This window comes from Stylophora pistillata, chromosome 7 (assembly GCF_964205215.1).
Source record: "Stylophora pistillata chromosome 7, jaStyPist1.2, whole genome shotgun sequence".
NCBI classification, from domain to species: Eukaryota; Metazoa; Cnidaria; class Anthozoa; order Scleractinia; family Pocilloporidae; genus Stylophora; species Stylophora pistillata.
In genome coordinates this window covers 29,136,585-29,160,716 of record NC_142525.1, presented here as the reverse complement: position 1 = coordinate 29,160,716, position 24,132 = coordinate 29,136,585, and the positions used below count along the sequence as shown (strand labels likewise).

The 24,132-nt window shown below is 38.3% G+C and overlaps 1 protein-coding gene across 1 annotated transcript in view; it reads right to left on the bottom strand.

Moving 5' to 3' along the window:
- Window positions 1–24,132, bottom strand: part of LOC111320756 (FERM, ARHGEF and pleckstrin domain-containing protein 2-like) — a 36,362-nt gene that overhangs the window by 8,685 nt on the left and 3,545 nt on the right. The window contains exons 3-23 of the mRNA XM_022923447.2: window positions 21,887–21,929; window positions 21,657–21,735; window positions 21,170–21,214; window positions 20,143–20,195; window positions 15,586–15,659; window positions 15,406–15,452; window positions 13,433–13,520; window positions 13,119–13,207; window positions 12,381–12,447; window positions 11,814–11,908; window positions 11,009–11,149; window positions 9,748–10,512; window positions 8,859–9,043; window positions 4,524–4,696; window positions 4,248–4,303; window positions 3,993–4,023; window positions 3,321–3,454; window positions 2,695–2,773; window positions 982–1,083; window positions 787–871; window positions 523–573 (exon numbers count right to left, since the gene is read on the bottom strand). Of these exons, the coding sequence (XP_022779182.2) occupies window positions 523–573; window positions 787–871; window positions 982–1,083; window positions 2,695–2,773; window positions 3,321–3,454; window positions 3,993–4,023; window positions 4,248–4,303; window positions 4,524–4,696; window positions 8,859–9,043; window positions 9,748–10,512; window positions 11,009–11,149; window positions 11,814–11,908; window positions 12,381–12,447; window positions 13,119–13,207; window positions 13,433–13,520; window positions 15,406–15,452; window positions 15,586–15,659; window positions 20,143–20,195; window positions 21,170–21,214; window positions 21,657–21,735; window positions 21,887–21,929 (2,482 nt within the window). The remainder of the gene's footprint in view (window positions 1–522; window positions 574–786; window positions 872–981; window positions 1,084–2,694; window positions 2,774–3,320; window positions 3,455–3,992; window positions 4,024–4,247; window positions 4,304–4,523; window positions 4,697–8,858; window positions 9,044–9,747; window positions 10,513–11,008; window positions 11,150–11,813; window positions 11,909–12,380; window positions 12,448–13,118; window positions 13,208–13,432; window positions 13,521–15,405; window positions 15,453–15,585; window positions 15,660–20,142; window positions 20,196–21,169; window positions 21,215–21,656; window positions 21,736–21,886; window positions 21,930–24,132) is intronic.

The window sequence follows — 24,132 nt, the reverse complement described above, 5'->3', positions numbered from 1 at the left end:
AAATACATTCCAAGATTTCAGTTAAGAGAGTTTTACTTCCCATGTTGAAAATACATGGCAGTTCGCAGAAATATCAATAAGGGAAAGTGCGTTGGTAATTCACATAAACTACACCAATTCTTTACGACAATTCGATTCACACTAGAGGGGAGATTAAGTCCTTCAGCGTCAAGACTCAGAATCACAAGAAACGTCTCCTCGCAATTTCAATGAAAATACATGAACTACCAAGGAAACATTGAATTAACAGCTTAAGATGGTGTTATCTTGGTTTAAAGCCAAATTTCCGGAACTAAATTAAAAGGAAATTGATAGAAACCACAAGAGAGAATCGCGATTCAGGTCGAGGGTAGGTAAGGAAATACCTAAAGCTAACATAAGGTGTGAAGGACAGTGCTTTGAAAAACAAATTCAAGTGAAACATTAGGTAGCTAAATAACGCTTGGTCTTTGCTCGACTCAACCAGCGAAATACTCATGAACCAAATGGTTGTAGGGCAAAAAGAAAGTTACGTTTACTTACTACGAGTGTCTTGGTGGTCGATGTGTTCGGCGGGATAAAACTTTAAAAGTCCTAGAACGAGACGAAAGAAGTACTTCTCTTGTAAATAGAACGGGGACCAGAATTCAAATGCGCCCGGTCGCACCTTGTGGAAGAAAGTAAACTGTACAGCGCAGGTTTCTATTGTTTCTTTCGAATAATCTTGATCTTCCTTTAATATTTTGTAGTTGGCCGTTGGGATGGCCTTAGCTGTACAATATACTGATATTATTCATCATAACTTACTCTCTAGAAGAGATTTGTAATGAACTATTCTTTGTGATGGCTTCAAGATGAAAGCATTGAATGGTAGGTAACAAACTTTTTGAGTCTGTGAAAAAAATAAAGAAAAGAAAGGAGTGAACAAAGGGCAAATAAGCCACCAAAAAATGTAGCACATCTGTTTAAGGGTACATAAAAAATTATCAAGAAAGAGCATACCTCGAACTCTTTGTAGGCGACTTCAAAATCTTTATAGTTGTTTGTTGCATCTTCTAATTCAAGCATCACTTGGTCATGTCTCTTCACGTGGTGTAGGTATCGCTAGTCAAAGGTGGATTTGGTAAACAAAAAAATCAATAATTCAATTCAGAAACGGACTACAGTACACATCATAAGGATCGGAAGTCTCCCAACCAAACTTGCCCCGCAGAGATGAACAGGAAAACAACAACTTAAAGGAACAAAAAACTTATTAAAGAACTTTAATGAACAAACCCGTAAAATACGTATGACGCACGATCCTCGCAGTAGAGAGCGCTATTTATGCAATAGCGAAAATCAGACCTGAAAAAAATCGGGCCTGTACGGGATTCGAACCACTGACCTCTGCGATACTTGTGAAGCGCTCTACCAATTGAGCTAACAAGCCAACTGGGAGCAGGCCGTTACGTTGATTCGTAATAAACCCGTGATGATAAATCAGATACGATGAATATATGAAGTTCATATATTTTGAACTGCGGTTATAGATACGTATGATGCACGATCCTCGCAGTAGAGAGCGCTATTTATGCAATAGCGAAAATCAGACCTGAAAAAATCGGGCCTGTACGGGATTCGAACCACTGACCTCTGCGATACTAATGCAGCGCTCTACCAATTGAGCTAACAAGCCATCTGGGAGCAGGCCGTTAAGTTGATTCGTAATAAACCCGTGATGATAAATCAGATATGATGAATATATGAAGTTCATATATTTTGAACTGCGTTTATAGATACGTATGATGCACGATCCTCGCAGCAGAGAGCGCTATTTATGCAATAGGTCAGGTCTGATTTATGCAATAGGTCAGGTCTGATTTATACAATAGGTCAGGTCTGATTTATGCAATAGGTTCGGGTCTGATTTTCGCTATTGCATAAATAGCGGTCTCTACTGCGAGGATCGTGCATCATACGTATCTATAACCGCAGTTCAAAATATATGAACTTCATATATTCATCGTACCTAACCCGTAAAAGTGAGGAAATAGAACGGACAAACGGTCAAACGCACGAGTGTTTCTTCCGTCCACCAAACGGGTTTGCAAGCAAGATACCTATGACAACCCCCATGAAAACAAACAAAAAAAATGTGTAAAAAGCATAGCAACCGACGGTTCTCTCTGCAGACAATTAAGGACGTTCTTGGTGAAAGTCAAAGTCTTCAGTGCAATTTCACTCATTTATTTGTCTATCTATCACGTACTGACAAAAGAGGATCCTTTCGTTTTTCACGTAGTCTGCGGGTAGCATTGCTTGTCCGTGAAACGTGACTCCGGCAGAGCTTTCACATGTAACATGAATTTAGAACGTGATCGCCACGATTGAAGTGTGAACAGGAAATAATTAACAACTATTCACCGACGTGGGGGTGAATAGTTGTTTTAGTATAGATTAAAACAATGAGATACTACAGCACAAAAAAAGTGATTGTGACCGATATATTCCTGCAACAACTGCAAAATTTTTCGTGAGCAAATCTTTTGCGTGCGAGTTGTTCGGAGATGAAAAGCAAAGGATATTGGGAGTTTGAGTACCCAATCAGGGCGTGCCTTCAACGCAGTACATTTCTTAGCACATACTTACTTTCAATATCATCCATGATGGGAGAAACGTTTATACCTTTTAGCAGAAAAGCACCAGCTATATGCTAATAGGGTCCTCGCTTACCTTTATCTGCTTCATGTTACGTAGCAGCAAGTCTCCCATTCTTGGACTCTCGTTCGCCTTGGACGCTCCACTTTTATTCCTTAAAATTCAAAAACAATAACACCACCATCAGATCAACGATTTTACGGATCAACAACAGTATCTGAGCAACTGCGCACCCACCCCTCCCCTAACCCAACTACAGTCAACTGATAACAAGTTAGGGTTAATGCTGATTTAGGGGAGGGGTGGGTGGGTGAGCAGCTACGCAGAAACTAACATCGATCCGAGTTTAGGAATGTCCTTTAAAGTGAAAAACTTCTAAAAAAGACAACAGCGAAAATCTGTAGCGATAATCTAGTGACCTGACGATCTTTGCCTAACAGTGTACAACAGTAGTATCGTTGAAGCAGTTTTCTTTCCCCCCGTCAGCAGTGGAACGCCCAAACGCATGATATCCTGACAAAGGAACAAAAAAGCTGACAACAACAATTGGACCAAAATACCCTACAAATGATCATGTGCATTCTAGTTAGTTAGGGACACAATCTTTAAAATTGAACTAATTAAACTCACTGCTGTAGAACTAGGAAGTACTGTATTGTACGCAGCGCAAAGCTGAGAATGCAGTGACGACATGATCTTACCACAGGTTCATTCGCTGTTCGAGCTCGGATAGGAATGAGCAGTGGAAATCATAAATTGGATCAAATGTAGAAAACAGAAGCTTTCTTGTCGGCTCAGGAAGGACTCCGTCTTCATTAACAACATCTCGAAAGGCCTGATAAAACAGCAAACAGCAGGTGATAAGTTATTTGATACGCCTTGACCATGCGAAACAACGATGCACCCTTTGTACATACAGGGCAGCCACGAAGGCTGGTGGGGGATTTTCCCAAATAACTTCGAGTTTTCTATTTACGCGGTACTATAACAGTAAGAACACTTCAACACAACTTGCAAAGCAGGCCCCTCGATAGTCAAGAATTAATCATACCTCTAAGTTACTACACTGTACGTGCGCTATGATTGGTCAATTTAGCGGGCCGTATTTATTTCACTGTATAGCCCGCTACATTCAAATTGTTTGAAATGAAATCTCCGTCTATTTCAACCTAGATATATATCATAACTATCTCGCCAACTTCGTCTTAGCAGGCCATACTGTAAGTTACAGAGCCTCCTTTCAATTAACTCGGTCCATAACTTACTGTACGGACCTCGAGCTTGGGTAGTAGGAGGTATTGATTGACCACTATTTGAGGTTACGTAATCTCTGGTGGAGAAAGAGAAAGACAGAAATAAAGCTCGCTACTTACAATGGTAATAACTTCCAGGTCCTTTACAAATCTATTAATTTAGGAAAATAAATAATTAGTTTTGCACACTGTGTACCAAAATAAAACATGTAAGAAAAATACAAAATAAAATCCGGGGCAACAAAGTTGTATTGAAAAATGAGGAGGAAAAAATCCGAACGACAGATAAGAGGGATTTACATGACTTTTTTCCCTAAAGGTGAGGAGCGGAGTCAGTGTTTATATTCGTAACTACATGTCAATGTATATACATACGTCCTTTCCGTGTTCAACAGCTCTCTAGCGACATTGTAAGCCGCACTGTACAGTTCCTAAAGATCAATACAACATAATACATTTAATATAATTACTCCCAGAAGAGCGGCAGTCATTTCAAAATTAATGTTCATTGAACGAGTTTGGTCAGGCCGGACGGGAAAATATTTGGCTCTCGATCATGATAAAGACCTCGTTGTGCTCGGTCTGTACTTCGTTACCTTGAGCCAGATATTTTTCCGCCATTCAGTAAATTGAGTACATTTCAGCTTTTACCTTGGAGATGTAAGCACCCTTTGGGAATGAAATCGGTGTGGTGGGGGACACTGGGGGAGATGTTTCCATGTCACTTCGGAACGGAGACGACAGTTCGTCAAACATCGTATCCCTTGCTTCACCAGAGTCTGATGTTGCCCCGCTGTCTGTGCTGTGACGAGACCCTCTGCTACCTGAAATGAGACACTACTTGGATTCAGCGGAAGGAAGATACGCACTCGCATGTACCACCCCACCCCTAGACGTGACTAGAATCGAATTTCTCCTTACAATGCGATTCCCTTCCAAAGAAGCTCGTATCAAATAAAATCTCCTCGTCGATACCATGAAAAATGTGTAGAAAACTGTATGAGGAATAAGCATTCTAATGCTAAGGTCTACAGGGTGAAGGCGAATACGTCCTTCGCCGAAATGAAAAAGAACGTACATGGTCTCAAAAGTGGGAACTGACAATTTGAACTTGATGTAACTCATATCGTTGGAAAGCAAGCATTTTTACAGTGTCCTTTTTGTGATATGTTGCTGTTTCAATATTCAGTCCCCATTTTAGCGAATAATTTATTGGTCCTTTCAACCCATAACAGTCTGAGTTGAGGAAATATCTGAACTAACCTAATGATTCGAGGCCTTTCACCAAGCTCAACTTAGTCAAATCGAGAAACCCAAGGGTTTCAAGACATCCAGGATAATGCCAAAGTTATCCCAGTCAAGGTTCGCCGAGGGGGCCCAAAATTCCGGTATCCAGGTTTATCACAGTCCTTTGAACTAACAGATGTCCCCAAAATGTGTTTATTTCTTATCATCGTTACAAATTACGAGGGAATTTCTTATCGTCGTTAAAAATAAAATTACGAGGGAGTCTAACATTACGATCTAATTAAAAAAAAAAAAACCCTTCCTGAGTAATGAGGAGTTTCATGAAAAGGGATCTCCAAAACTCTGCATGTTCCCCGGGGGGCGAAAACAAACCGAAAAAAAACTTAACCTAAGTTCGATCTTGTTGCATCATTTTTTGTGACTAAAGAGAAATTTAAAGCCCAGTTGTTATGTTATCTAAATCCCACACCTCAGTTAACCGAACATCAATCAGTTGGGTAGGTCTTTCGTCTGGAGCGCTACAAAAACGCGCATGAAATCGAATGAAACTACAAGAAGTTCTCACTCTTTAAGATTGGAGTTGTGCCGGAATTTTGAACTTCAGTTTTTAGCTCCACAAAAATGATTAGCTGTACGCTCTTTCCTAAACATTGGTAGGTACTGAAAATTAGAAAGTCTGTTAAAGTAGTGACAGCGATTGCACTATACCTAGAATAGAACTGCTGTATCTAAGCATTTCATGTTAAACAAACTCATCAAAATGCCCAGTTATTTGAAGCTGTCACTTTTAAATAACAAACAAGCTCCTTATTCTTAGAACTCTAAAAGCCATATATATGATAACTGATATGTACTAAGTGACAAATGAAGACAACATATTTAAGGGAACATTAGCTCCTTATTACTGTATTTTCCGCAAGTAAAACGAATGTACATTTAGGCGCATTATGCAATTAATATACACCACAGAAGTGAGTACAAGTACTTTTCACCTCCGAGCAGCCAATGAGACAAAATCGCGCGTTAAGACTTTCCTTTCCAACCATTATTGAAAGAAATATACCATTTTCTCGGTATCTGTGTGGTATATACAAAAACAATTATTCACCTCAGTGTTGGTGAAAGCGGCGGATATTCACCAAGCCGCGAGGAAAATATCCAGTCAATTGCTAACTATATATACGTATGTACCTATCGCCTTGAGCGTATCACTGTCTAAATTAACCAAAACAATGAAAACTTCTTGGTTGGATTGTCTTAGTTATTACAAAACCTTCTATAAGCACTGTTTCAAAGGCTGCACTTGAAGTAATATGCAGTGTACTTGCAAGAATATAAAGCGACTTCAATTATTTCTCTGTTTTGTCTCATTCTTTAGCGTCACCTTTGCATATACATAATAAACTCTTCGATAAATACTCAAACAAGTTATACCTTTCGAGCATTATTGACTAGTATCAAACATTTAATCAAATATCATACTCAAGAAGCAATACTTTGATAGCACGTTCCACGTTCCTACAGCTCAGTTAACAATATTACGCTGTAATTGTTTCCTTTGTCCCAATAAGATAACCATTTTTGTGTACAGCTCCCACTTTACTATTGTCTGACGGGCTAAAAATAATGTAAAACCCTGAGGTTTTACTTCAGTGACAATTCACTATAAACAAAAGATTAAGATCTTAAGAAATCTCACGTCAGTTTTAAGTCTGCTTTCTTATGGAGACACGCCTCAGTAACTTTTAAGCCGTATTTAGGTTAGAGCAATCATTAGTGTAATCCAGAGACAGGAAATGGATTAGCTTTTTGATTCAAGCAAAGACGACATTCTTTGGATTATTAGCATAGTTTTAACCATCTGCATTTCCGCCAAAACCGAGTTTACTTATCATAGATTTAAGAACTTTATGGTGCATATAACTCTGTAGTCAAAGGTCTTTGTTTTGAATACAGCCTTGGCCAACAAAGCAAGTCATTTAGCAAAAAATGTCCTTTGTTATCTTGAAAACCATGTTTACTCAGTGTTTGTTGTTTGTTGACTTCAAGGACCACAGACTTCATCATAATCTAGAGAAAAAGATTAGGAAGAAAAGAACTATGTCAGGAAGAGTGAAGAAGAGCTAAGAGAGAAAGAGTTTTGTCAAAGAGAATGCAAATGAAAATAGTTCAATGACAGAGAAGCATGTCATACATGCAAACAGAGCAAAGAGAACAAAAGTATGAGAAATAATTTGCTGCTTCACTAGGTATTAACTGTGTCAATAACACAGGTTAGTAATTAAAAGTACAGTAAGAGATGCATGGATACATGATGTACAGAATGATCTTAAGGCATCCTCAATTAACCCAATCACTGCAGTTCTGAAATCATCCCAGCAATTTCTTTTGCCAGACTTTGGTGTTGATGATGTACAGTACTGTCATTAGTCCAACAATTATGTTAAAACTTTTTGGCCAAAGTTATTTGAATGACAATGCAAACTAAGGCAAATGTTTACAATAATAGAGACAAAGTTTCTCTTTATGCTATGCACAGCATTCTTAAACCATATACAATATACAGCATCAGTAAATCAGTCTTTTACAAATGTTACACTGTTTTTAAAAAGCTTAAATTATTTACTTAACAATTTTCCTTTAAATCTTTACCTCATATGGCAACAGATGGTAATTTATTTTAAAATAAAAGCACTTGTCTATTAATATGTTTATTCTTAAGTGCATCTTAAAACTTAAAATGCCAGGGTTTACTTTAATTTGATATTCCAGTAATACATAATTATTGTTTAACATTTGAAACAGAGTCATTTTACTTGATTGCTTCATGGCATGATCACAACTGTAACAAAGAGTTGATTTTCAAATCAAATTGTACCAGATTGCATAAAAGGTACATGTTTCCTGTGGTGAGAATACACATACATACAGGTCTGTACGTGCACATGAAGATTAATTCCAACAAAATTCCCACCACATATGTGTACTACAGCTGTATACACAAGCACAATAATTGTAAAACTAAGTATTTATGCAAATAGAAAAGAACTACATGTAGAAATTTTCATCTACATGTTTGTCTGTTTTCACTGCCCAGCTAGCACAGTTATAATGTTGAATACCCTCTACACACACTTCAACTCCACATACATGTAACATGCAACTACGTCCTCGGGTCACTAACAATGGCTTATGGCTACCAGTTGGCTGTACAACATGCAACATCATTAAGCCTTGTTAAAAACACCTGTACATGTTTTACATGAAACAATCCCCTTAACAATCGAGCCTTCTGACAAAACCACACTGCCAATAACTGCCAGCTCCCATTGCTGCAATACTTTTATAGGCTGCCAGTATTCATTTCACTTTCTTAATACCCATTCTACATTGACAAAAACAATTTTCGACCAATCATCTAAAATTTTCAGCATTCACCCGCCAAGCTCTCTGCACTGCCTGCTAATTTTACCAACAATGCTCTTCTATCACTGAGACCTCTGTCTGAGACCCCTTGCCACCATATGTTTAACCTGTTTGGGTTTCCTCTTTTCTTTTTTTTTTTTTCCCTCTCCTTTTCCCCTTTTCCAGCTACAGCCACCTCTTACAACACTGGTAGCTGCTTATGAAAAAGTTATCAAAACCTCCATAGAAATGCATCTTGAAAATCAATCATTCATACTCAGAGTGAAAACTGTAATTGAAGAAATCTTTTGTGCCAAGAATACTTGCACCCACCTTTTCCATGTCTTGTTACTCCACCATTCTGTACTTTAGTCACTATGCTGCTGCATGTGATGTTTAGTTTTGCTGAATCTCTCTTTGCTTCCCTGTTTTCTTCATCCTTATGATCTAGTTTTTGATTTTCCTCTTGGAAACCATTATATGGAACAACAGGTATTGGACGCTCAACTTCCTCTGAGCTAAAAGATTGCATAATAATATTTGATTTATTCACTTTCACCAGAGTGTGGTGAGGGTCGCACAACAGAGCGAGGCTCCTTATTAAGTGCGCCCTATATCCCACCCATCCCACCCCAGGGGAGGACATCCATCACACAGTAATCTCGTGTGTGGGAAATTAACGTCTCCTACCCCAACCCTGCAGGAGACGGGACCTCCATTTATTCGTCCCTATCCGAGAAGACTAGAATATCTAACCATTTCTTGATGTTATAGAAAGGTAGCAAATTCTTCTCAATTATTTTTAAGACCCTGAGTGTTGGTCCGGCCGGGGCTCGAACCCTCGACCTCCCGCACAACAGTCCAGCGCTCTATCCATTTGATAGAGTGATAGTTTTCCTCAAACTCATAATTCAATAGCAATAGAATGAATTGAACAGAGGGAATCAGGACATAGCCGGGTCTAGATGTCTGGTCTTAACACACTATCAGAAATTATTTCAAGCTATTTCTTTCCTCCTTTTTTTTTATTTTTCTGACTTTACTCTCTCTCCACTGAAAGGTCCAATTACCCTTACATCAAAAGGCAGAGTTTTAGACTGCCATTCTGCCTTACTTAGTCACGAATATGTCCTTGGTAAGTGAAAACAAAAACCCTGTCTTCAATGTACTTGTGTATGTTTACAGAAACCACTTACACTAGCCTTTAAATAAATCAACTTACTTTTCAAAGTCATTTAACAACTCGGGTGGTGGTGAGGGTAATAGTTCTGGTGGCGGCGATGGAAATTCCTGACCAACGCCTTCATCTCTGATCTCTCCTGGAATCTCATCATCTTCATCATCTTCTGGTGGTGGGGGAGGAGAGGGTGGTGGAGGTGACATTGTGTCAACATCACTCACCTCCACAGGTGATGGTGGTTTGGGTTGTGGTTGATACTCGATGCGCACACATCCTTCTGGAATCAAAACCTTCTCTTCAACATTGTGATCATCACCTCCACTGTAACAATTCAGAGGTGTACCATGTTCTAATTCCTCATCAACATTCTCCACAGCCTCTCTGGCTTTATCATCTGCTGTTTGTCCAGATTCCTGCACATTTACAACAGCCTCATTGATGCTCACAGTAGCTACTTCAAGCGGTTCAGCTTGCCACTCTAGGTCTGCCTCTGATTGAGCTTCTGACGGTGTATCCGACTCCTCCCTCATCATGTCCGGTTCTTCATCAAGATCTTGGAGTGGAATGGAACCCTTCCTTTCAGGTAATGGCTCAGTGACCAAGTCCTCCACAGGTGGAGTTTCCTGTGGGCTCTCTCTGTGCACAATACTTGTTGTTGGTCCATTTGAGGATAACGGCCGTTTTTCCTGGAGAGGTATAAGTGGCTTTGGTGGTGTGTTCTCACTTAGCCCAGAAAAAAACATAGGTGATGGCTGTGATGAGTTTCCCATAGAATTGTGTCTTGTGGGTGTTTTCATGCTTTGTGATCTGAGGGGAAAAATATTATGATTCACATTAATGGAAAACTCAAACAAAAACAAAAAATTGATGATCTCCACCTGTGCAGGGTCAGCATATAAATGTAAAAGTACAAGCCAAGTCCTTAATCTGCTTATGGACAAGTACAAGTACATTTGTCAAGTCCTAATCTAGCTGAAGCTAATCCTTGTTTCCATCAATTCTCCTCGCCTGGATGGAAAAGACACTGAGAAAATTAAGCATCTTGCCCCAGAACTCGACACAATGACAAGGCAAGGGTTCAAGGGCTGAACTCTAATTTGCACCTCCCAACACTAACCACACAGCCACCATACATGACAGTATAATTATTGATACCTGTCTGGGAAGAAGTATTACTGTGTATATATAGTCATTGCTGGCACTGTCAATATACCTGGTGTATGCAGTGTTAAATTTATGCTGTGATGATTAACAGATACAGTAACATTTGTGTACTTTTGACCAACAGATCAAAGAAACAAACCTTTGGAACAGAGGTTGTTGTCTGAAAGTTGTTCGACATCCTTCAATGACTTGTTTCTGTGTTCTTCCACTGTATCTGTATGATGAGCCTCTGCTGAGGATTCTTGGACGAGACTTGGGAACTGGAGTATTTACATTTTGTCTACAAGAAAACAAGTCAATTAAATGTGCTTTCCTTTCTCTGCAGTCATTCAGTTTTGTACAAAAAATATCAATGTACTTAGAATGTGATCCACAGAGTTTTATTTAGCATAGATTAATTGTATAATTGTATCAGAGCAAAAGTGATACAGTCCAACCTCCACTAATGGCCACCGCTTTACAATGGCCATTTTTTTGGTCTCGTCCAGCTGTCCACACATTTTACCCCTTCCACTATCTTCTGTCCTTAAGGTGGCCATTGTGGAGAGGTTCAACTGTATTACAAAACACTCCCTTGCATGTATGTCACTGCTGTAACTATGAGAGACTCATTTTAAAGCAAGTTTCAATGTAAAAACAAAAGATGTGCTTCAACTGAGCACATTTAATCCTTTGACCCTGAGTGACTCACATCTAATTTCTCCTTACAATATCACCCCTAAATCACACATTAAGGTCACGAGAATTAAGTAAATGATCACCACCTTAAGGAGCTGTTGATTGTTAAACAAATTCTCCTTGTCAGCACCTTATGAAATGTATAGAGAACAGTATAGAGAATATGCTTACTGATGTCAGGGGTAAAGGGTTAAACAATTAAATTTGACAATCCACATTTCTCTGGTATTCGAGAAAAACTACAGTTAAACACCTTAATGAACTACCTGAAGAAAGCATGTGTGGTTATTGCAATTTTCCAAAAACTTTTACATGCATTCCTGCTTGCCATTAGAAATTCTACAACATCCTTGTAATGGCCCTAAGATAAAAAGGAACACAATTAGAATGCACCAAAAATATTTAATAGGTTTGAGCAGAGAAATTTTTGGACTGTGTCAAAAAAACAAAATCAAAGTAATCAGTGCCAATCATTAAGAAAAACAAGAAGTTAAAATAGGCAAACTTAAAGCCCAAGCAGTTAAGTAAGGATTGGTTTTAGTTTTGCAAATTGCATCCAACTGGTTTAGACTGACTTGCATTTTCTAGACTGATCACAGAGCAAATGAAGCAAATGGTAAAACACAAGAAGTAAAGTCTATTGTAGGAATTGGTTAGAGTTTTGCATCCACCTGGTTTGGACTATGATGTGCATTTTCTAAATGTAGACTAATCACAGAGCAAATAGAGCAAAACTAGAACAATTCAAGATAAATTTTAAAACTCATTTGAATAATAACCCTATAGCTGTACGCATACAACTACAAGACGCCAGGTCCTAATTTATGACTTACAAAGATTTCTGGATGGAGCTTCAAAAGAAATCTTCTTCTCTTAAAACTAAGCTTTCTTATTTTTGCCCTGAAACAGAGATGAAATACATCTATAATCAGTGGGCACACATTATCAACAAAACCATTAAAAACCTACTTCCTCATCTATTATTTGAGTGACAAAGGGGGAAAGGTGAGGGGTCCTGACAGCAGGATTAGGAACTTCAACGTAGAGAAAACACCATGAGTAGATGTACAAGCAGGGATGTAGCTAAAGTTTTTAACAAGCAGAAATCTAGCAATGATAGGCGGGTACTTGGGCTGAAAGCCCACCCTGGTGTGCCTTTGGCATGCTATACCTAGGGGGGTCTGGGGGCATGTTCCCCAGGAAATTTTGAAAATGCATACTCTTGGAGATGCATTTTCCTTGTTTCTAGGAGCAAAATCAAGGGCATTCATCATTTCCCATACATGAAGAAATAAATACCGCTGGCCATTGAGCCTGGAAAATGGACGATGCGATGCGAATGATGCGATATATTGCCGCACTAAATGGAGTGTTTACAATCCTTTCAGTTCAGGTAAGACAGCAGTGAAGATGTAAATGAACAAAATAAATAAATAACAATCTTCTGACAACATTTAAAAAGATTTTATAGAAAGAAGTAGTGCTTTACAGCCGGAAAAATTACGTTCACAGCCGGGTAATTTTTCTGGCTTCTGGCTATTATCTACATCCCTGACAAGTCGTGTACTTACCAGGAAAATGTATTGATTTTCGCCCCATTCTGAAATACACAGACTCCCATATGAGCTGCTGCTAGGAAAAGTTCAACATCATCTTTGTCCTGCAAGGAATAAAAATGTAGTATATCACTCTGTTACTGCACAAAGGATGGGTACTTCTGGGGGGGAGGGCAGGGGGTGGGTAGAGATTTAGATTCACAGTAATGTCTTGAAGGAGTTCTATTTAATGTCATTGTTAAGTAAAATTAGTTTATTTTTTCTTCCATTCTTTTTCTTTCCATTCAATTCAGAACTAAAATGTTCAGCAACTCCCCAGAATGTCTTACCTTGGCAGGATAAAGTATCATACCATACATCTCTAGTCTTCTTGCTACATCCAAGAGGTTGTAGTCAGCATCAGCAGGCAACAGACCCCTAAAAAAACAAAGGAAAATGATGTACAATACACATAAATATTTCAACCTATCAAATATTTAATTGTAATGTCCTAACAATACAGCATGCTCCACAGTTCTACAGCAGTAGAAATTTGTAATCAAGGTGAAGTGTGCTCCTGACACTAGAAATGTACATTACATCATACTTTAAAACCTACATCAAGACAAAATGACAGATGAGCTATTCACAAACATCCTCACAAAAAGGAAACCTGGGCTCAAATAAACTGTGACCATAATTTCTGGCTGTTTACCCACACCGCCGATTACCCACACTGGCCAATTATTGCATGTGGCAAAAAAAAAAAGTTAACAGACTCCTGCACTGGTGGATAACCTACACCTCAAAAGCAAAGGAAATTTGTACAAAAGGGCTCACAATGTTTCATACTTGACAGAATGCAAATTCGTGGCCACATTTTGTGCAAGCAATCGTTCAGCACCATGTCGATTTGTTCATTTCTCAAAAAAATCGATATCTCCAGTTCTACTAGGCCTAACAAGTCCATTAAAATGGGAAAATTCTCTTCAGCTCAAACTAGTGTTAACTGGAAATATGGTACTGATGTGCCAGTTATCCTTGGATTATTTTTGTCACCATCAAGGTTTTGTTTACACACATGCCAATAAAAATTGCTTTGTCGCACAGTTAATTAACTGAAATAAACTCGAGTCAGCATCATGTTTTCGTGCCACTTTGTAGCACTCTTAATACAATAAAATTCATCTGAGAGGTGGACACCCAGGTAGATGAGAATTTTTTTCAACTGCCAGTAGATTTCAAGATTGTCACGTAACCCGCAGGCGGGTAAACGGCCAGAAATTACAGTATTTGTACAGCTGAATGTAAACAACGTATTGCGACACTCAAAGTTCAAGTGTCCTAAAATTAAGTTTTGCAGATGTAAATATAAAATGTAATGCACGTTTTATTAAATATCATCAACACTTAGACAGGGCACAGCTAAAGCTCCAGTCTTAGTCAATATGAAAATATTCACATATCTATGAGCTGTCTGTGTGTATAAAGAAGATCCACATGTCAAGTGCTTTGTCCTTCACAATCGTTTTGCATGCAATAATCAAATAGTTTTCTCTATACTGCGTATCGAGTAGTTCTTTGAGTATCTTGATCCTCGCTTTTCCGTCCTTGATGTTCAATACTTGAGCCTCAAATCTTGATCCTCGATTCTCAATAGTATCAAGCATTAAGTATTGATGTCAAGACTCTCAACTCACTTTTGAGGGGTATCATAAATCATTATACAAGTTTTTGAATCGTGAATTGTAAATGTACATGTGTGAATGTAAAATACAAAGTACATGTAAGACTGGTATTGGCTACGTACTGTGCATGTACATAAATGCATATGCATCAAATAATTTAGATTTTCTTTAATCACCCAAGTCCTTTGTCAAAATAACTGACAGCACTGTGGGCACAAAACAGGAAAACCTGGCATTGCTACTCATCTCTAAGAATTCTAGGCACTGATAGTGTAGTCTGATCATTCATGTGTGGCCCTGAGAACAACTGTCAGTGGTAGCAATTGATGTTTCAACATTCATATACTTTGTAGATCACTTCTAACCACAACAATCCTTCTCAGGACTACACTCACTTTCACATATGACTCCATGCTTCAAACCATTTACTGTATTCTTGGTACTGTTTAAATGTCAACAATGAAAATGAAATGTTGGTATCCTTGGTTATGTTAGCATTGTGAGAAACATGTTATCAATGAGAACCATTTTTTGAAGACAAAATAATAATAATCTATAATGTATATTAACTATCATGTACATGTACTTGAGTTTAAAAACCCAACCTGTGACTGGGAAAAAAAAGTAATTAGTACCTGTGCTCTTTGTGGTAAGTTGATATTCTCTTTTCTGAGTCAGCTGTCTGAAAAGAGTTAGAAAACACAGGAGATAAACAAATCAACTTTATATCTGGAAGAATACCCGTAAAAAGCACATGGATTTTAACAAGGAATGCCATATAAATAAACTTTATGCACAACATCTAGCAAACATACCTGGCCAGGGAAAAATTGAAACTCTGACAAATATCCTTGTCTGCATGACACGGAATCATAATCACCAAGTTCACCTACAAAAAAGGAAGAACATGCAGAGCTGTCAATAGGGGCCATAACCATTAAACACCTGTTATGACTGAGCTCACTTAACCCTTTACACCCTAACATCAGTATGCATATTCTCCATACTATTTCCCAAACGATTAATAGGGACGAATAAATGGAGGTCCCGTCTCCTGCAGGGTTGGGGTAGGAGACGTTAATTTCCCACACACGAGATTACTGTGTGATGGATGTCCTCCCCTGGGGTGGGATGGGTGGGATATAGGGCGCACTTAATAAGGAGCCTTGCTCTGTTGTGCGACCCTCACCACACTCTGGTGAAAGTGATTAAATCAAACATTTCTTAAGGTGCTGACAAGGAGAATTTCTTTAACAATCAAGAGCCATTACAGTTGGTGATCATTTCCTTAATTCTCCTGACCATAATGTGTGATTCAGGGGTGATATTGTAAGGAGAAATTAGATGCTAGTCACTCCTAGGGGTCAAATGGTATGAGTAAAGATGTTGATCCTTGATGAGTTACACTTGGCTGCATATTACACTACGTACTTCCAGTCCTACATGTACATATCTCCACTTTAACCGCTGCTTCAAACTTAGCGATATCCCTTAACATACAGTGGAATCCTGATTTCTCAAACCCCCAGGGAAAATGTAAATTGGTTCGAGAAATTGGGAGTTCGAGAAAACGGGGGTGAAATTACAAGTGAAGCAAATCCAAGGGAAACAAGGTTTGGTTCAAGATATCGGGAGGTCCGAGAAACCGAGGGTTCGAGAAATCGGGATTCCACTGTACATATTTCATCAGTTGCATACAATTTCCATCTTCTATTTTTGAAATTGAAAAAAAATTGAGACGCTTTTAGTTGCATGAGAGACATGAGAAAATTAATTGCTGTCTCAAGATGAAGAGACCCTATCCCAACCGCATGTAGTCTCCCTCGCAGCCATTTTTTTTTTGGATGTCACGCAACACTCCCCCAAAAGAACGGCTGCTAACAACCGAACTACATTCCTTTCTCATTGTCCTTGCAGTTTGGTCGCGGTCTATTGAACAGACCAATCACATACCAGAAAATCTGAATGACGTAAGGTTTCACGCGAAAATGTGGATGTTGGGAAAAACACTAAAGAAATTTGTCGATGAGAGCTCGAAATGTTTCACATGTTCATTGTTGTGCCCTGGTAAAGATAGAGTATATATTTTTGGAAAAACTTCTCACAATTTCGTTGAAATTATAGAATCTACGCTTACCATAGACATCAACTGCTACATCAACGACATGAACGCTAGATTGTTTGAGCGGTTGTTAAAGTTTCAGTGAGCAACTGAGAAAGTAGAAGAAGCTAAAAACTGAACTGAAACTCTTTATTCGCACTATTTCAAGAGGTTACTACAGATTATAAAAGTCAGAATATATAAGAAACAGTAAATTACATCAATAATCAAAAGGAAATACAAGACGCCTTTCAATCTAGGGCAAGGGCTAAACGATTGCTTCGACTTACAGATGGAGATCAGGAGGAAAAAAGCGTGTGCTTGCCGTCAACAAACCGGGCGAAGCTTCGAGAACACTGCAATTTAGGTCGGCAAACGTCTCCTACACTACTTGTACTTCTTCATTTGCCAGTCCGCTGCTAGCTGGAGCGAACCCGATTAGTTATGTTTGTGGCTTCTTATCACCGGTACAGGAAATCGGCCCGAATTATCGAGTGTTTCTGCACGTTGGTACAACGCAACAACAATAGCAACATGACCACTTTCATCGGTAACATGGTCAAACACGAGTGGGAGTGCTTGATATATTAACAATTTCCCGGATCCTGTATGCAAATTAACAAAAACATCTTCTTTCTCGACTAAAACTTTTTTAATTGCAAGCTTCTGGTGAGCTTTAAGCTCGAAAATTTTGAACTTTGACGAGGCTTTGCGAAAAGCTCCTTCAAGCACTGCCATTTGTCTTGTGTTTTCCACACGAGGATCGCGATAGAAAACGATATCTGATTGGACGAGTCTCAAAACGTGAGTCTGGCGTGAAAAGGTTCCTAAAAATGGAACCCGAGCTGTGATTGGCCAATTCGGAGAAAGGAATGTAGTTCAGTTGTCAGCAGCCATTCTTTTTGGGGGAGCGTTGCGCGACATCCAAATAAACGGCTGCTAGAGAGACTAAACCGCATGGTACATTGTAGTTTTTTCAGACATGAATCTGGAATTAAAAAGTTGTTCGCTTAAAACCTCCAGATAAACTTGAAGCCTCTCCTAATGTTAGACAGCTTGAAAACTAATGGGATCAAGTTATACATAATAATTTGGATATATCAACAAAGTTGAAATGGTAAATTGGCCACTGTAACAATTACAAAAGCTAATGTTTCGAGCGTTAGCCCTTCATAATCCTCAGAGACCCAGGGGCTGTGAGTCGATTTCAAGTTAAGGCAGAAGAGCCCCTGGCGACATTGTCTTACAAGACTAGTTCCAAACGGTCGCAGTTGTTCTGGCATCTGATTGGTGCCAGAAAATCTTTGTGTTTTTCTGCCCAATCAGAGTGAAGTGCACTTTAGTGTCGTTTAGTGTGTTTTAACATGGACACAAACAAGAAGCTCAGTTCCTTGCCATGTTTGTTAGGGCCGTACGAAGGAGATTTGCTCAAGGTGAAAAGTTTCAGTCTAAGCACACAATGTAAGAGAAATCGATCACAATGTCCGCAAAAATCTCACCGGAAATTATACTGAATACTTTCACAGGTATCACAAGAGAACGTGTTTAAAAGTTTGCGAGGTTCATATAAAACAAGATGGTTGCAGGCGTTGATATGTCGCTTTAAATGTTAAACGAGATGTAAGCTTAGATCTTTCTAGATTTTTTGTATAATTTGCTGTGAATGAAACTTTGCCAATCACGTGAAGTTATTTCGTCGCATGGGCCACACAGGTATGTCGAGCAACTGGCGCTTACGCAGCTTTCTGTGCATGCCAAAATCTGATCTAATCTTTGCTTGAAAAAAAAGAAAAGCTAGGCGCGTGTGGAAACTTTTGTTTATTAAATGTGGGTAGATGGCCCTGTACTAAGCTGACATTTACAATAAAGCAAACCCACCATTTCCATCCAATATTTCTTGGTCTTTGGCTTTGTTTTCCCAAATGAAAGCAGCATCGATCAACTGATTTTCTAAGGTACTGATCAAAGGTATTTAACTTGGTCTTCAATCGACAAAAGAGGCGAAATGACAATGACCCAGGGACTAGAAGAGAATCCGTGGCCTTTCGAGCCCAAGAATTTGAACACTCAGTTGAAAGATGAAGCTCTTTCTAAACCCCTTCGGTAACTGTCCGAAAACATCTCTCCTTCCCAGGATGTTCTCGATAATAAGTTTTTGTTCAGATTTTAATTAGCTAACTGGAAACACAGCTAAGCTTACTCTAAGCGCTTGCTGGAGGTCGTCCACGAACTTAATGTTCTCAGCAACCTTGGCCAAATTGTGAAAGACTTTACTACAAAGCAAAGATTAGATTTTGGCACGCACAGAAAGCTGTGTAAGCGCCAGTTGCTCAACATACCTGCGTGGCCTGGGTGACGAAATAACTTCACGTGATTGGCAAAGTTTCAGTCACAGCAAATTATACAAAAAATCTAGAAAGATTTAAGCTTAAATCTCGTTTAACATTTAAAGTGACATATCAACACCTGCAACCATCGTGTTTTATACGAACCTTGCAAACTTTTAAACACGTTATCTTGTGATACCTGCGAAAGTATTCAGTATAATTTCTGGTGAGATTTTTGCGGACAATCACATCGATTTCTCTTACATTGTGTGCTGAGACTGAAACTTTACACCTCGAGCAAATCTCCTTTGTACAGCCCTAACAAACATGGCAAGGAACTGAGCTTCTTGTTTGTGTCCATGTTAAAACACACGAAAGGACACTAAAGCGCACTTCACTCTGATTGGGCACAAAAACACAAAGATTTTCTGGCACCAATCAGACGCCAGAACGACTGCAACCGTTTGGAACTAGTCTTGCAAGACAATGTCCCCAGGGGCTCTTCTGCCCTAACTTGAAATCGACTCACAGCCCCTGGGTCTCCGAGGATGGCCCTTCGTCGGAGCGAATAGAGGAATTGTGGGTTGTGTGTGCTTTTAAAGGCAGAAAATGGGGCTACGTTATTGGCGGGAACATGGCAACTAAATCCCACAGGGATCAACGAATGCTTTTCATTCCACTAATTTATTTGCGTTTTTCTCATTGTCATGTTCCCACCAATAACGTAGCTCCAATTTCTGCCTTTAAAAGCACACACAACCCACAATTCCTCTTTTCGCTCCGACGAAGGGTTAATGCTCAAAAGGTCAGCTTTTGTAATCGTTACGGTGGCCAATTTACCATTTCAACTTTGTTGATATATCCAAATTATTTCATTACCCCCACTGGTGCAGCCCCTAAGAGTTTCTTTAGAAACTATCAGCCTTTATTCAAGTTATACATACCCTGAACAACATACGATGCCAGAAGGGCTGCTGTATTCTCTGAACATTTTAATCTGAAATGTTAAAAGGGGATACAGATTAACCTATTGACGTCCAGTGCGCCCATGGGGACCCACACCCTTTCAACGCCTTGTGATGTCATCACTTTTAACCCTGGAGCACGAATTTGAGCACATACTTGAACAGGTTGAAAATATCTTACAGATGATACCAGAATGAGCGCAATTGAGTGAAGGAGATTGGAGGAATAGCCAAAAAACCGTGTCACTTTGACCTGAAAATCTGCACGAAAATCGTGTTTCATTACCCACCTACCTTTCCAAGCATGTGCTTTGAAAATGATGAGTAGTTTCTGAAAAATCTCTACACCAAAATGAAGCCTACTCAATTTCCAGCAAGTGAGGAGAAACTTCAGGCAAGGAGAGGGGAAAAAAAGAGCAGGAGAAAGAGAGAAAAGTAAAAGTCGTAAGTGGGGCATGACTTTTCAACCCAAAAACTATGTCTTTCTGCATGTGCCCGAGATTTTCAGGCTGCCATTTTGCATTTGGATCGAAAGGCCGTTGAACACTCGAGCTGTCAAGGGGTTTTTGGTAAGTTTGAGCTTTTAAAACCACAACTGTGACCCGAAATCTGCTTGACTAGCTTCAAAACACAGTTTTCCACAAAAGCTGTGGCCATTAATGGGTTAATAATAATACTATCCTTACTACAAAAGAGGCAAGAGAAGAGAAGAAAAAAATTCAGGACTCGACACTAACAGTAGCCAACTAGCCACATACTATTAGAAATTTAGTTTTGGTTAGTGGTTTTCGATTTCTACTGGCCAGTTTAGCTAGTAAACAAACTGAAATTGTCATGACATCTAAGTTGTTGCTAGCCACTAGTGTCCGACAATTACCAGCTATTACCAATACTGCTGGTAATAGCTACCATAGACCAAGCATGCAAACAAATAAAATTGTGTAAGGGGACCACAATGAGAAAAAAAGAAAAAACAAAAGAAAAAGGAAAAAGGATGAAAACTTGCCTTCCACTTAGAAGATCTCTCTTAATCTGAAGACCAAACAAATACCTATGGGCATAAAATGCAAAATCAGTAAGTTGTAAAATCAAATTTAACTGTTAGAATTAAGTCTGTATAACCTAAATACATGTAAAATGAACAAATCAGTTACAACCAGGCCTTCAACATTACAGTGTCAATTCTGAGTTCTCTGAAGATAGAGACATACTTAAAACTCGTATCTGAAAAGTGAATATGTGTGTTCAAGTACAGCTTTACATGTATGTAGGAATACCTCTTTATCATAAAACCCAGACACTGCCGACTGAGATAAAAGAAATGATAATCGACCTCAACTCTAAAATACCACCTTCCAAAAATACTGTAAATTGCATCAATGTGAACTCTTTGCGTGGGCCATTAATTCAAACCACCAAAAGAGATTGAAATACTGTCAGTATGTCCAAAGATGTATTCGTAATCAAGTGTACAGAAGATACATGTACTGTACCTTGTGTATTCCTCTTGAAGACTTGCTGGATCTGGTGGATAAAACTTTACACAAAATCTAAACAGCGTTGAACGGAGATCTAAAAAAAGATTTACAATGTATAGGTATGTGGTAAGAGTTTCATCAGCTATGGTACACTTCAACCTAAAAGTAAGCCTCTATTTGTCACCAGTAACTGCAGGACGATAACCTTTTTTTTTACATAAACATAGATTGTACTCCACACTCACCTTTGACTTGCTTGTTTAAGGGCTTAATATCATCAAGCCAAAACTGAAAGTCATAGTTGAAATACAGTCATTTTTTTAATAAAACAATTGAAAATCAGACAAATAAATAATAAACAAATAAATAATGACTAAATAATAAAGTAAATTATTTAACACAAGAAAAACTCATGGGGAATGATAAGGGGCAAAGCTAAATTTTGCAAGCAATTTTCCATGGACAAGAGAAGTGGATGTTCCACTAGTTTCAAGAGCAACATATTAAATGACCCCAAAATACACTGTACACGTAAATAACTTGCATTCAGTAGCTTATTATGAGAGCATAAAAAATGTTCAGACTGATAGTGGATTTGTTTCAGCACTTGCTCAGAGGGCAAGCAACAAATTTTCACTTTTCTGTCTCAGCAGATGAAGAGAGGCCAATAAGCAATAAGAGGAACCTTGGGCTGGTGGGAAATGGTTCCAACTTGTCTGATGGGAAAGCTGAAAAAAAGCAATTTTATTTGCACACTGCCATGACCAGCACATTGTTCATGAGCTCTTCTGCTATAAAGCTGAAAACATAGCCTCCCAATAAAAGACAGATACACTGTGACTTGTTCTTACTAAAACAAAAAATCTTGGTGAAACTATCAGAACATTTTTCCTTCTTCCCTGCTATACATCAACCCAACAAATCATATTCACTATGGTTCCTTAAAAGCCCTTTTTCTCTATTCTTCTTATTTTTTTCATATCCTTACTTTATTCAAATCAATACTTTGAACTTAAATAAAAGACACTCCTTCACAGATCTATGCACATCTGATGTACCTACATGTGTTGTAGAGAAGAAATGTAATCTTAATATCATTTAGAAAAAATACACACTCATCCCTTCTTGGCAATATTTTATTCATATCAAAATAAAAATAAAAACAAATAATTATCTCTCTGAGCACAAGCAAATCAATGTGGATCTTTGGTAAATCATTACTACAACATGTAGGATTTTTGGTGAAATAAAAAAAATATCATAACAACATGCAAAAAGTGCTGATAGAATCCTTGAGAAGTAGCTGTTTTCCTTACAACATTAATTGCAGGTACCAAATTAAGGGGAGCTAAATGACAGAGGAAGCCATCTTGTCTGTGATAAGTTCAGTGTGATTACAAAAATTAGCTTGAGGGCAAAAATAATATCAAGAACAGAATGTAAGTGAGAAAAAACCTTTAGCAGTGTGTGTTTAAAACTATATTGTGTTAACACCTTTGGTGTCTGCATCATATTCACTTTTTCATGAAAAAAAAAAATCCTAACCTGATGGAGAAATAAGGGAAAAAAATCATTTGTGTGCTGTGTACATAAAAATTTTGTGTATTTACATAATGGTATACTTAAGTACATATTGGCTTTACAATGCAAACTATTGGTTTTTGAGGATAAGATAATCAGCTTCTATAAAAATCAAAGTATGTAACTAAAATTTGAGTTTTTCTTCTACCAGAACACAAATCAAATCATTGCACTATTAACATTTATCAAAAAATTATTTTTCATTACTTTTTTAATATAAATTTATTTTGGGGAAATTAAGACATATGATGACAGAATTTCCACACCATGCGATCAAAGTCCAAAAAAAATTCTGACAAATTTAGCACTTCAAGTTAGCTTTGAATCTGCACCAAACAACAGACATATCATGAAAAGGAAATGGCTGCACTAACAGTAAACAGAGACTCAGATGTGTCTCTACAAAAATAACATGGTATCTGTTTATGTCTATGACATGTAAAAAAAAAAACAAGGGTTGGGTATGTTGTGGGACACTTTTATCTTTGGTTTAAATTTTATTTCCATTGTTTCAACCCTATTATCATACATTACCATAACCAAAAACAATGGAAAATAAAATTTAAACCAAGGATAAAATTGAACCACAACAGATATACAGGTGCACATAACAGTGGTTTGCAACCAATCTCTAAAGACACGGGTAACAATGGTGAAAGGAACAAATGCTGGTGGATGAACAAAAGGAGCTAGTGAGATATCTATTGTTTATGTCCACCAACATGGTGGCAATGAGGTCAAGTGCAAACCACCTATAGCATTGATGTAAAAGACATATAGTTGCATATCATAATAACGTACATCAGAAAATCATTAATTCACTACTTTGTTTATCTACTTATTTATTTCCAACACTCATATTTACTCACATTCATGAGAAAAGGCAAGCACTTTGGAATGTTATATCTAC